Here is a 13,615-nt window from a genome sequence, read left to right as displayed (position 1 = left end):
ACTTGGATAACCATCATTGTCCTTGTCGCAGGTACATATAATAAAAGCGCATTGTCCTTGTCGCAAGTACATATAATAAAAGTGCGTCGATCATTCAACCACTGAAATCAATATTTTCCCCATTTTTTCAAATAAATCTTCATTTTAGCCTCTAAATGCCAGAGAGTCAGAGACGTATCATTATTAAAATTAAATGTTGGACCAGTCAAACTTTGAAAATTTTACCATTCCCGGTTTGTTATTTTTAATAAATTCCCGCTAGTGTTCATCTATTGTGACGATTTTGTGTATCTTTTCATCGAGTTTAAGAATCGCGTTTGAGAATCGCTTAAACTCTAACTAATTATCGTTAAAAAAATGTGTAGCTTAGAGAAGAATGGAAACATATTCATCTTAACCCTAACCGGCGACGGCGAGCACCGTCTCAATCCGACACTCCTCAACTCCATCAAATCCGCCCTCCACCGCGTCCGTCAACAAGCCACCACTTCCTCCGCCCTCATCACAACCGCGCATGGCAAATTCTTCTCCAACGGCTACGACATCGACTGGGCCCAATCCTTCCCCGATCGCCTAATCCTTATCGACGATCTCCTCCGCTCCGTCGTCTCCGATCTCCTCTCTCTCCCCATGCCAACCATTTCCGCCGTCACCGGTCACGCTTCGGCAGCAGGCTACATCCTCGCACTCGCTCATGACTACGTCTTGATGCGATCGGATAGAGGTTTTCTCTACATGAGCGAGATTGATATCAACCGTGTCATTCCGGCGTGGTTTGTGGCTGTTGTTGAGGGTAAGGTTGGTGACGCGGCAGCTCGGCGGAGGATTGTGATGCAGGCGGGGAAGGTTACGGCTAAGGAGGCGGTGAGGTTGGGGATTATCGACTCGGCGCATGATAGTGCGGAGGAGACGGTTAAGGCTGCGGTTGGTTTGGGCGGTGATTTGGTGAAACGTGGATGGGATGGACACGTGTATGCGGAGAATCGGAAGAGGTTTTTGAGTCGTGCGATTCGGGCAGTTGAAGATACAAGTGAGAGAAATATTGAATCTAAACTTTAGAAATTTGGAGTTTGTAATTGTGTTAGAAATTGAATAAGAATCTGTTGGTTTTGAAAAGGTATGTGTACTGCTACAGTTATAGTGAAAATAAAGGAAATTTTTTGTGAAATTCTTCTATCCCCTCACAATTTTTTTGTTCATGCAGATATATTTTTCAAATTCTAGAATATGAAGTGTTGTTACTGAAATTGTTAGATTATAGAATATGAAATTGTTGAATTCATAAACAAATAAACAAACAATGAACATAAATAATTTGTGAAGTTTGATAATATTCAACATGCTTTGTGTGAAACAACATCAATAAATTGTGCATAACTAAAAACACCAATGAATATAAACATAATTTTTCATTAGAATTAACCATGCATGCCAACATCTCATTAAATGTATTAGGACGAATCAAACTTGAACCGATTGGTCCTTTGGTACTACATAGACCAAATATCAAGAACATCATATTTAATATTTAAATTATTAGACCAAATATCAAAAACATCATATTTAATATTTAAATCATGTCATTTTAAAGTTGCATATTGGTGAACTAAACATGTTCGTTATTGTCCACTTATTGTTTAATGTGAAAATTAGTAAACAACACTAGTCTCTTATTGAAGTTAACTTTGCGAGATCGACTAGTAAATTTCAGAACACGTGTTTAGAGTTTTTCAAATTTAGTAAGAATATTGAGTGAATAGGTGATTCCGCAATGGTCGAAACAACGTTGTTAGGTTTTGGAGAACAAATAACAATAAAGGTTAAGTGAAAAACGTAAAGATATTGACTAGACAACATAAAAGAGATTGAAGAAAATATAAACGAAAGACTTGACATTAATTGAAAGTTGGTGATTCAAACATACATTGCGCTCCTCAAACTCGTTTGGCTCTTCGCTGGGTACTTTGAGTTTTATGTGAGTTTAGAAGTAAGTCTGAACACCCTTAAATCTAATTACAAAGCTTTTATTTATAATACAAGTTGATAACTGATTTCTGGATCCTTTCTCTCAGTGCGCCACGTATCCACTAACTTAACTCAATCACTTTTGCACGTCTTCACGCTTTTAAATACAAGCAACAAATGGTAACTGCCATTGTCGATCTATCTGTCCTTTTACATCAAAAAATTCTAAGTTCACATCTTTCTTCAGGCAAGGTGTCGACTCCCATTCCACATCTCTATTTGTCAACTCTTGTCACTCTCCCGAGGATGGCTTTCTACATGTCATTTGACTTTAGCCCCATGCATTTCATTCATTTGTGCGCGTCAGATTTATTTCAAGACATTCATCGTTCATTGTAACACCCCATTTCTACCCAGTAATTATAATCGAATTCAGAGTATAAAAATTTCCACAAAACAAACGGGATGTCACAATTCACAGAAACATAAATCATAAAACAACCTGCTCATTTTAATTCAATAGATACATAACACTTACACACGGATGAACCAAAATAAACTTCATAGATATCAACTTCGCATTTTAATACAAAGCGGAAAAATATTCATATTCATGTTATCAAAACATTTTACATCCAATCACAACAACCAAACGTTCATCCTTTCCCGAGTGTTACATATTAGAGCATGACCCGACTCAACATAAACAGCGGAAGATTGATATCTTCCAAGCCACTCCGAAAACGCATTAATCTTCTTAACATGCACGTTACCAACATAGGGGTAACATTCAAACACAAGGGGTGAGATATCTACCAATATAATTGAGATTATGATAAATAATATATTAGAGTTAGGTCAAATAAAAACGACCACATCGTGGTTTTATCATCACAAATCACTTCACATCATCATATATTCAACAAACAATTCAATTCATGATTCAAGTCACAGCACTTCACATATATTCACACTCATGCAATTTAGAATGAGACACTAACAATGCACATGCATGTGGTACCCAGGGCTTCAGCCCCCATCGCCAATTGCCAATTAATAAAGGCATCAAACAAGGCATAAGTCTTCGTCACATTTTGCCAATCCAGGCCGTCACAAAAAATGCAAATGTATGTGACTCGATGAATTCAACATCACATACACAACAACCACAAAATTCGTCGCGAGGCATACGCCTATATCACTGTTTTTACCAATAAATAGAGGTAAATTATCAACATCATGTCGTCACAGGTTTATTATTATAAACTCTTTCATTTTCGTCATAACATCGTCACAATAACAACCCAGTATAATAACATCACTAACTCAACCGCAAGTCAATAAAGCAACACAATTAATTTAACGATAAATCAACATTCGCTAATTCAACCAAATTCACATCTCCCACAAGTTTACAAGCTTCCAACAAATATTCAACATACTAACTCAATCAAAATAACCTACGCGCATTTCGTAATTATTCAGACAGTTTTTGAATCAAACTGGTTAACTAATTTTATCGATTAAAATTACTCATTGTTTCTACTTTATACTAATTTCTCTTATTAGTTTCTTGTCAAACTAACACCTCACTACTATTCACTTGGCTACACTGTTCATATTAGCTTCCTGTCAAAACTACTAGATTGTTATTCCCTTGCAACCTGCCACCCGCTGCTACTAATTTTCTTTTTCTATCAATACTGCTATTACCAATTACTCCTGCTGATACTTCCTATCAGTGCTCTTCTAAATTATTACATACACTGTTATGTTCTGCTGCTAATTTACATTGACTAAATGTATATACTTCGGCTATTTATCAACACTGCACAACTCATTTAATTATTATTGTTGGAATAATTATAATAATTATCATTAGTTCATTTGCAAATCATGCTAATGTATTTCCTAAAATTATTATGTTACTATACTTTTGTAAGAACAAGCATACAATCACAAATGAGTTTTTGATTCATGGCAAACATCACAAGCAACCAAATACAAGAGCACAAGTGAATGACTCAAAGAAAATGAAGTTTTGACCATCCTTGCATCTGTCAGGTCGACCTAGTTCACAATCAGGTCGACCCAAACTGAAGCAAACATTGCATATTTCTGTTAGGTCGACCCAGAGCTCCAGCAGGTCGACTCAAAGTGAAGCAAAAACAACTTGTCTCTGTTAGGTCGACTCATCCTCTATCCCAGGTCGACCTAAACTGAAGAAAAGCCTCAAAAAGGCAATTTAACTGTTTTTAGGTCGACCTAAGCTACCAATAGGTCGACTCAACTGGAAGCAATTACAACTTAGCCAAATCTACCTCTATTAGGTCGACCCAACCAACAAAGTAGGTCGACCTACCTGCTCAAAACCTGCCAAAATTTTGTGTGTTCCTGATACACAGAGCCTGCTCCTTTATATATTCTTTTCTGTCATTTATTGAAAATTAACACCAACAACTGAAAGATACACAAAGGTTTCTCATCCCCGATCATCGACACAACTACACACAATCATTTTTGCATTGAGGGTTTGCGCTCAAGATCGATAACGTCCATGGAACGGAATTGAAGATTCCTAGTGGGTGAAGATTTGTGGGGTTTTGGTGAATAAAATCTGCGGATTTTGTCCTCCAAGATTGGTGAATTTTGGGGGTTTTTATCAAGAGGCTTTATCAAAGATTCAGCTGAGTGTGAAAATTGAAGAACAGGGGTTCAAGGAATTCAATACACTGCAGCAAGGAAATCAAAGTGAAGCTCTTGGAAGACCTTGATCTGGCTCAAGATTAAGGGGGAAGAAGATTCAAAGGATCAACATAATTGGTTTATCGTTTATCGCTTTGTTATCTTCTTTGTATAAACTGTTTTCAATAATAATGAAAGACATCCCAATTCCCGTTTGGAATTGGGGGCAGATGTAGTCGTAGCGAGGACGATCGACGAACTGCCTGAACAAATATCGTGTTGTTATCGCTTTATCTTTTCATTTACGTTTTGTTCGTAGTTGGTTATAATTGCAAATTGATCAACGATTCAAGTGTTAAAATTGTGTATTAAGAACCTTCGTAAACATCACAATTCACCACATATTGAATCACAATCAATTTGGATATTATCACCAAGTGTTTGTGATTTTGCTTCATCCATTATCAAAGCATTGCAAACCAAGTTTATCAAATCAGAAGTTAATCGTTTTTCATTAGAGCAACGAATTGATTCAATAACCTATCCTTTCATTGTTAATCCCAATTATTTTGTGGTTTTATCACATATACAACCTTTTCAATAGCGGTCCGGAATAGACGCAAGTTGATCCTGAACCGCTTTCGCTTAAGTTTGAAATAATTCCGAAAAACTCTGAGAGATCTATTCACCCCCCCTCTAGATCCTTAAGCCTAGCGTCTAACAACTTTCACAATAGGCTGGAACAATTAAAGTAACTTCTTTCATATCAGGTTAGCAATTTAAGAGAATAATTAAGAAAAGGGGAAAACTGAGTGGTCCCCCCTTATTTCATCTGGGGCGCCCACCCCCTCATTTTTAACACTCTGGGGTGCCCACCCCATGTCCTTGTGGCCCCCGCCACCACTTCCTCATTTTTTCCAGAATCTCTCTTTTTCCTTCTTCTCAGAATCTAATTTTCTTCATAATTTCATTGATCCTTTTACTTAACAATCAGTATTTTCATAATCTTCAATTTATATTAAATCGATACAAACAATTTTGTGTTGCCACAACAGTTAATTAACATAACCAGGTTCTTATCAATTTCCAAAAAAACACCAATACAACAACAATAACACAAACAACACCAACACCGACACAGAGAACAACAACACAAATCAGAGTAGAATTTCAACAATCCAAAACCCCACATATCATCCATCATATTCCCGGTTATAGAGTTAGAACCCCCTTACCTTAGATTGGAGACCGCCCTATAAATTTTGGTCGAATTTCCTAGCTTCTGGTATTCGCCTATTTCTTCCATTTTTCCTCTTCACGACAATCGCTTTGTATCTTCACCAAACCTTTGTTTTCTTGTTCTCTGATAGCCAACCCTTATGCTACCTCTAATTTTTTTTCCTTTTTCTTATAATTCCAGTTAATCAATAAAATAACACTGTCATTTTCTTATTCTCATTGGGCCTAATATTCACACCCCCATATTTCTACTGTCAACCACCGAAACAATCCCAACTAAATTATTACTTCATTATTTCACCACCGATAATTAGATAATTAATTCCAATAAGATAATTTAACGTCCAATATTTCACAATATCAACGAATAAATTCCAAAATGATTCAATTAAATAACTAATCAAATATACGGGCGTTACACTCATGGTAGCATTTTGTATATTTTTAAAAAATTAGAGTTTTATTAAAGTCAACAAAAATAACTTGCATTTCGCATTTTTGCATATTTTTATTCGGGTTACCATTTGTTCAAGTTTTTTATTTTAGACAATTAATAGATATTTGTTTTATTTTATCACTTCAAAAATATTAAAAATATATGTTTTATTATTAGTTCAATTTTATTAAAAAGATGTAAAAAAAAAGTTTTAAAATTTTGTTTAATTTAGTTTATTTAGGATTAGTATTATTTTATTTGTTTAGATTTTATTTTAGTTTTTATTAGTTAAAAAAAAGGCAAAATACCCTTTTTGGTCTCTTAAGTTTACCTCGGGGTGCATTCTGGTATCTTATCTTTAAAAAGTTTCAAAGTGGTCTTTGAACTTTCAAAAAGATTCACGTTAGTCTTCTCCGTCCAATTTTTACTAACGACGTCAACTTTTGCTTGTGTGGCATCTGACGTGACGCTGATGTGGCGTATGATAATTATACTATTAATGAAAATTCAATAAATTATCAAAATATTTGTCCTAGACCTGGATTCAAACTAGGTATATGATGGTCACCATAGATGTTACATTATCATTGAAGCATTTTTATTTTTGTGATTAAACTTACTAACTAAATTATTAATTCTTTTTTTTTTCTGGATTTCTTCAAAGTTCCCCATCATGTTCCTCTACATGGGTTTCAACAACGGGGTTCAGAAATCTGATTATTGGTTTGTAAATTTAAAATGGCAGAGCAATTTACAGTGATAATCCATAATTACAACTATTGTTTTCTTCATACGCCCTTCTCATCCTTGAAGATGATAAAAAAATTGTCACTGTATCCTTGTGGAACTGAATAACAAATGAAATTGCAATTCATACGTCATGGTTGTACCAAATAATCAAACCCTAAAAATTGCAAATGAAAGTTGGAAAAACCAATCTAAGTGAAACTGAAACGACGGTGTCACTAGCCATGGCTGAAAACAAATGAAACTAACCCAGATTGAAAACTAGGAGAAAAATTGAAACTGAACCCAGATTGAAATGCTTCGTTGTCAGGCCGTGAAGAGAAAAATTGAAAACAAATGAAAATGAACCTAAATTGAAAACAAATGAAACTGAACCCAGATTAAACACAAATTGCTGATATTGTCTTGGAGTTACAAGGAGAAAAATTCCAGATCTGTGAAATACTTTACATGTAACAATATGTGAAATGCTGATATGGTCTTTCTTTTGATGATATAATGGAAAAGAGCGATGATTATGATGAGAAGCCTATTAGTGGTAACTGTCCAATTTCATTTCATTTAGAAATTAAATTTCATTTCATTGAGTTTGGTATCTCAGATTCTATTGTCTTCTTCTACTAAAATGTTGGATTATTATAATTATCTCAGAATTATTATTGTTATAATAATAATAATAATTTTAATTATTATTATTATTATTATTATTATTATTATTGGATTATGAATGATGAAATGGAACACTAAAATGAAAGACTAAATCAAAACTATAATATGAAGATGAAACAAGAAAATTATTTTTGGAGGGAGAAATTAATTGGGGTAAACTATAACATGAAGTTGAAACAAAATTGATTTACAGAAAACTTAAATACACATGGAGCTGGATTGCAGTTTGCCCCTTTTTGTGGTGTTTTCAGAGATGCATCTCTGAAACACTTAAATTTCAAATTTAACGTTGATTTTTAACTGTCAGGTATTTTTTCGGAGATGCATCTCCGAAAAAAGCTTTTCATATACATTTTCTCTCCTTCACTATTTCATCATTTTCATCCAAACCAAAACATAAACCCTCCCTAAAATCTCCATCATTCTCAATCAAATTTTCATCTCCAAATCAAGTTTCAAGTGGTTGATCATACTAAAGGGAGCATACAAAGCTACAATTTGAGGTAAACATCAATCATTTAATCTTTTATTCCACTACATGGTTGCTGATTTAGGATAAAGAAAACTGCGTCAGTTCGGAAGTATATTTCCGAAATAAACCACCTAACAAATTTCGGAAATGTACTTCCGAAATAAGGTATGGCAGAATTAAAAAAAAGTTTTAACATCTTTTATGTATTTTTGCATATGTTAGGTATGGTGCATCCAGACAACATTATCGCCGATGGTTAGAAGTTCCGAAAGAGGTCAACGTTGATAAAGAGCCGATAAACGATGTTAAAATAATTACCATTACGGTGGATGTTCGACAACAATTTACAAATGATATGAGCTTCGCTTGTCGTGAAAAATTGCTTGATTGGGTTCGAAGTGAAGCTAGTAGACTTGGATTTGACATTGTTATATTAAGGTTCGATAATGGAAGTAGTAGACGGAAAGCTTTTGTCGTGTTGAATTGCGAGAGGGGTGGGAAGTATGTACCAACCAACCGGGTGTTAAAGCACGATGACACGGGATCGAGAAAGTGTGTGTGTCCGTTTAAGTTGTACGTGACTCGTAGGATTGATGATTTGTGGCGTTTTAGCGTCATTTGTGAAGTTCATAATCATGCATTGGAAAGCAAGTTACACGTACATCCAATTTCTTGTCGGTTGTCCCGCGAAGAGAAGGTAGTTATTTCAGAATTATCGACAATCAAAGTGGCGTCGAGAAACATACTTGCCGATTTGAAGCGGAAAAAACCGGATAGTGTTTCAAATATCAAGCAAGTATACAATGAACGACACAATATTAAAGTCATGAAAATGGGCCCGAGGTCGGAAATGCAACACCTTTTAAAACTTTTGGGCGATAACCAATACGTTTCAAGCTTCCGAACGTGTGAGGACAAAGTTACGGTGCATGACATATTTTGGACTCATCCCGAAAGTATCAAGTTGTTCATTACATTTCCAACCGTTCTTGTAATGGATTCGACGTACAAAACCAACAAGTATAGGCTTCCGCTTCTAGAAATTGCCGGTGTGACCTCCACGGACAAGACATATTCGGTTGGATTTGCTTTTTTGGAATGTGAGAAAGAAGATAACTTTACATGGGCTTTAGCAAAATGTAAGTCTTTTTTGGTTGATCAAAATAATATGCCAAGTGTCATTATTACCAACCGAGATAATGCTTTGATGAATGCGGTCGATACCGTCTTCCCGACATCGACCGTGTTACTTTGTCGGTATCACCTAACGTGCAATATGAGAAGTAAGCTCAAACTTGCAGTCGGCACGAAAGAAAGAAAGGATGAAAACGGTAACATCATCAAAGCCGGTGTTGTGGCGGAGAAGATTATGGCCGCATGGAGGAAGATTTTAGATGCACGTTCCGAAGAATTGTATACCGAGAAAGTGGTACAATTCCAAACATTGTGTGTCGGATTTAACACTTTTTGTCATTACGTCGAAAGTACCATCCTTGACAAAGTAAAATAAAAAGTAGTTTGTGCTTGGACGGATCGAGTGAGACATCTTGGTTGCACTACAACTAACCGAGTTGAATTTGCACATGCGGCGTTGAAGAAATGGTTGGGTGATAGCAAGGGGGATTTGTGTAGGGGATGGGACACCGTGAACCAAATGCTCTAAAATCAACAGAATGAAATACAAACATCGTTTGGTCCAAGCAAGACGGTTATGGAACACCGGTTTAAGGGAAAAAATCTATACTCGCAATTGATTTACAACGTATCCCGTTTGGGCTTGAATTTTATTTTTCATGAGGCGAAGCGGGCGGAGACAACGGGTCCGAATAGTTCAAAATGCGGGTGCACAATTATAAAAACCTACGGGCTTCCATGTGCTTGTTAGAACAAGATTTGTTCTGATCAATTATCTTAGTTTTGATGATAACAATAATATGAATTTTGCTTAAGATAATATGGTACTCTAATCCAATGCAATTTCCTTTTCAGGAAATATATAAAGAGTATGCATAATTCAGCGCTCAGAAGCTTTGTCTCAAGGGTTCAGCATGCAACATCAGAACATGGTCTGGCAAGACATCAGAAGATGGTCGAAGCAGAATCAGAACATGGGTCTATGGAAGCATCAGAAGAACAAGAGAACAGAAGCACTGAAGTTCTGATGGTATCACGCTCAGAAGCACTTCAAGGTCAGAAGATCAGAAGATGCTTTGCACCAAGCTGTTTGACTCTGATGATATTCAAACGTTGTATTCACAAACATCAGATCAGAAGGAAGTACAAGTGGCAAGCTACGCTGACTGACAAAAGGAACGTTAAAAGCTACTAAAGGCTACGTCAGTAGACACAGCGTGAACAAGGCTCGAGGTAGTTGACAAAAGCGTATAACATTAAATGCGATGCTGTACGGAACACGCAAAGCATTAAATGCACTCAACGGTCATCTTCTCCAACGCCTATAAATATGAAGTTCTGATGAGAAGCAAGGTTAACGATTCTGCACCAAAACAACTCATATTAACTTGCTGAAACGCTGTTCAAATTCAAAGCTCAGAATCTTCATCTTCATCAAAGCTCACTACATTGCTGTTGTAATATATTAGTGAGATTAAGCTTAAACGTTAAGAGAAATATCACAGTTTGTGATTATCGCTTTTAAGAAGCAATTGTAATACTCTTAGAATTGATTACATTAAGTTGTAAGGAACTAGAGTGATCGTGTGGATCAGAATACTCTAGGAAGTCTTAGAGGTTATCTAAGCAGGTTGTAACTAGAGTGATCGTGTGGATCAGTATACTCTAGAAAGTCTTAGAGGGTATCTAAGCAGTTGTTCCTGGAGTGATCAGTGTGTGATCAGAAGACTCTGGAAGACTTAGTTGCTGACTAAGTGGAAAACCATTGTAATCCGTGCGATTAGTGGATTAAATCCTCAGTTGAGGTAAATCATCTCTGCGGGGGTGGACTGGAGTAGTTTAGTTAACAACGAACCAGGATAAAAATAACTGTGCAATTTATTTTTATCTGTCAAGTTTTTAAAGCTACACTTATTCAAACCCCCCCTTTCTAAGTGTTTTTCTATCCTTCAATTTGCATCAGAGCGCCGGTTCTAAGGTGCAAGCACTTAACCGTGTTTAGAAAAGATTCAGGAAGAGAAAAACGCTTCAGTAAAAGATGGTTGGTGAAACTGCAAAGTCTACACCTGCATCTACATCTGGCTCTGCTGAGCAAAACAACGGTAACAATGGTTATACTAGACCGCCGGTATTTGATGGTGAAAACTTTGAATACTGGAAAGATAAACTGGAAAGTTACTTTCTTGGTCTAGATGGTGATCTATGGGATCTTCTGATGGATGGTTACAAACATCCAGTAAATGCCAGTGGCGTAAAGCTGACAAGGCAAGAAATGAATGATGATCAGAAGAAGCTTTTCAGGAATCATCATAAATGCAGAACTGTTTTGCTGAATGCTATCTCTCATGCTGAGTATGAGAAGATATCTAACAGGGAAACGGCCTATGACATATATGAGTCCTTGAAAATGACTCATGAAGGAAATGCTCAAGTCAAGGAGACTAAAGCTCTCGCTTTAATCCAGAAGTATGAAGCCTTCAAGATGGAGGATGATGAAGACATTGAAAAGATGTTTTCAAGATTTCAAACTCTTACTGCTGGATTAAGAGTTCTTGACAAGGGATACACCAAGGCTGATCACGTAAAGAAGATCATCAGAAGCTTACCCAGAAGATGGGGTCCTATGGTGACTGCATTCAAGATTGCAAAGAATCTGAATGAAGTTTCTCTGGAAGAGCTTATCAGTGCCTTGAGAAGTCATGAAATAGAGCTGGACGCAAATGAGCCTCAAAAGAAAGGTAAGTCTATTGCATTAAAATCCAATATCAAGAAATGCACTAACGCCTTTCAGGCTAGAGAAGAAGATCCTGAAGAATCAGAATCTGAAGAAGAAGATGAACTGTCCTTGATCTCCAGAAGGCTAAATCAACTCTGGAAGAACAAGCAAAGGAAGTTCAGAGGCGTCAGAAGTTCAAAGAAATTTGAACGTGGAGAATCCTCTGATGACAGAAGATTTGACAAGAAGAAGGTCATGTGCTATGAATGCAATGAGCCTGGACACTTCAAAAATGAATGTCCAAAACTTCAGAAGGAAAATCCCAAGAAGAAGTTTCATAAGAAGAAAGGTCTTATGGCAACCTGGGATGAGTCAGAAGACGATTCAGACTCTGAAGATGAGCAGGCTAACTGTGCGCTGATGGCGACAGAAGATGACGAATCAGAATCTACATCAGAATCAGATTCTGAAGAGGTATTTTCTGAACTTACTAGAGATGAGTTAGTTTCCGGTCTAACTGAACTTCTGGAATTCAAGTCTCAGATTAGTCTCAAATACAAAAAGCTGAAAAAGCTATTTGAATTTGAAACAAAGAAGCTTGAGTTGGAAAATTCTGAATTAAAAGAAAAACTTTTAAAATTATCCAATGATGTTGGATCTCCTTCTGATTCAGAAAAATCCACTCCCAGTCTAAACCATATTCTGAAAGAATATGATTTAAGTTTCAGGAAGTTCTTATCTAGAAGTATTGGCAGAAGTCAGCTAGCTTCTATGATATATGCTGTGTCTGGAAACAAAAGAGTCGGCATTGGTTTTAAGGGTGAAACCCCATACAAACTTGAACCTGTTGATGAAATGAAATTCACATACAAGCCATTGTATGATCAGTTCAAGTATGGCCACTCCCATGATATTAGGCACACTTCACATGCTCAAAGTTTTCACATAACACACACCAAAAAGCATGTGACACAATCTAGGAAATATCATGAAACTCACATTAAAAATTATCATGCTGTTCCTCCTATTGCTTATAATGTTAAACCCAAGTTCAATCAGAACTTGAGAAAATCTAACAAGAAAGGACCCAAAAGAATGTGGGTACCTAAGGATAAGATTATTCCTATTGCAGATATCCTTGGCTGCAAAAAGGACAAAGCACAACATGTCATGGTACCTGGACTCTGGATGCTCACGACACATGACAGGAAGAAGGTCTATGTTCCAAGACCTGGTGCTTAAGTCTGGAGGAGAAGTCAAGTTTGGAGGAGATCAGAAGGGCAAGATAATTGGCTCTGGAACTATAAAGTCTGGTAACTCTCCTTCCATTTCTAATGTACTTCTTGTAGAAGGATTAACACATAACCTCTTATCTATCAGTCAATTGAGTGACAATGGTTATGATATAATCTTTAATCAAAAGTCTTGCAAGGCTGTAAATCAGAAGGATGGCTCAATCCTATTTACAGGCAGGAGGAAGAACAACATTTATAAGACAGATCTGCAAGATCTTATGAGTCAGAAGGTGACTTGTCTTATGTCTGTTTCTGAA

The 13,615-nt window shown here is 36.4% G+C and overlaps 1 protein-coding gene across 1 annotated transcript; it reads left to right on the top strand.

Annotated features, from left to right (window-relative positions):
• The first annotated feature begins 202 nt into the window (after window positions 1-202).
• LOC131611342 (enoyl-CoA delta isomerase 1, peroxisomal-like) lies at window positions 203-1,168 on the top strand. Its single transcript, XM_058883384.1, has one exon. It carries the CDS (start codon window positions 358-360, stop codon window positions 1,057-1,059), a length of 702 nt encoding a protein of 233 aa, XP_058739367.1. The 5' UTR covers window positions 203-357; the 3' UTR covers window positions 1,060-1,168.
• Window positions 1,169-13,615: the final 12,447 nt, after the last annotated feature.

The sequence above is a fragment of the Vicia villosa genome, linkage group LG6 (genome assembly GCF_029867415.1).
Source record: "Vicia villosa cultivar HV-30 ecotype Madison, WI linkage group LG6, Vvil1.0, whole genome shotgun sequence".
Classification (NCBI taxonomy): Eukaryota; Viridiplantae; Streptophyta; class Magnoliopsida; order Fabales; family Fabaceae; genus Vicia; species Vicia villosa.
The sequence above is the reverse complement of the archived record's forward strand: the minus strand, read 5'-3'. Positions and strand labels throughout refer to the sequence as shown.

Excerpts from the sequence above, each read along its gene's own strand:
- LOC131611342 (XM_058883384.1), top strand. The coding sequence starts at position 358 with ATGTGTAGCTTAGAGAAGAATGGAAACATATTCATCTTAACCCTAACC.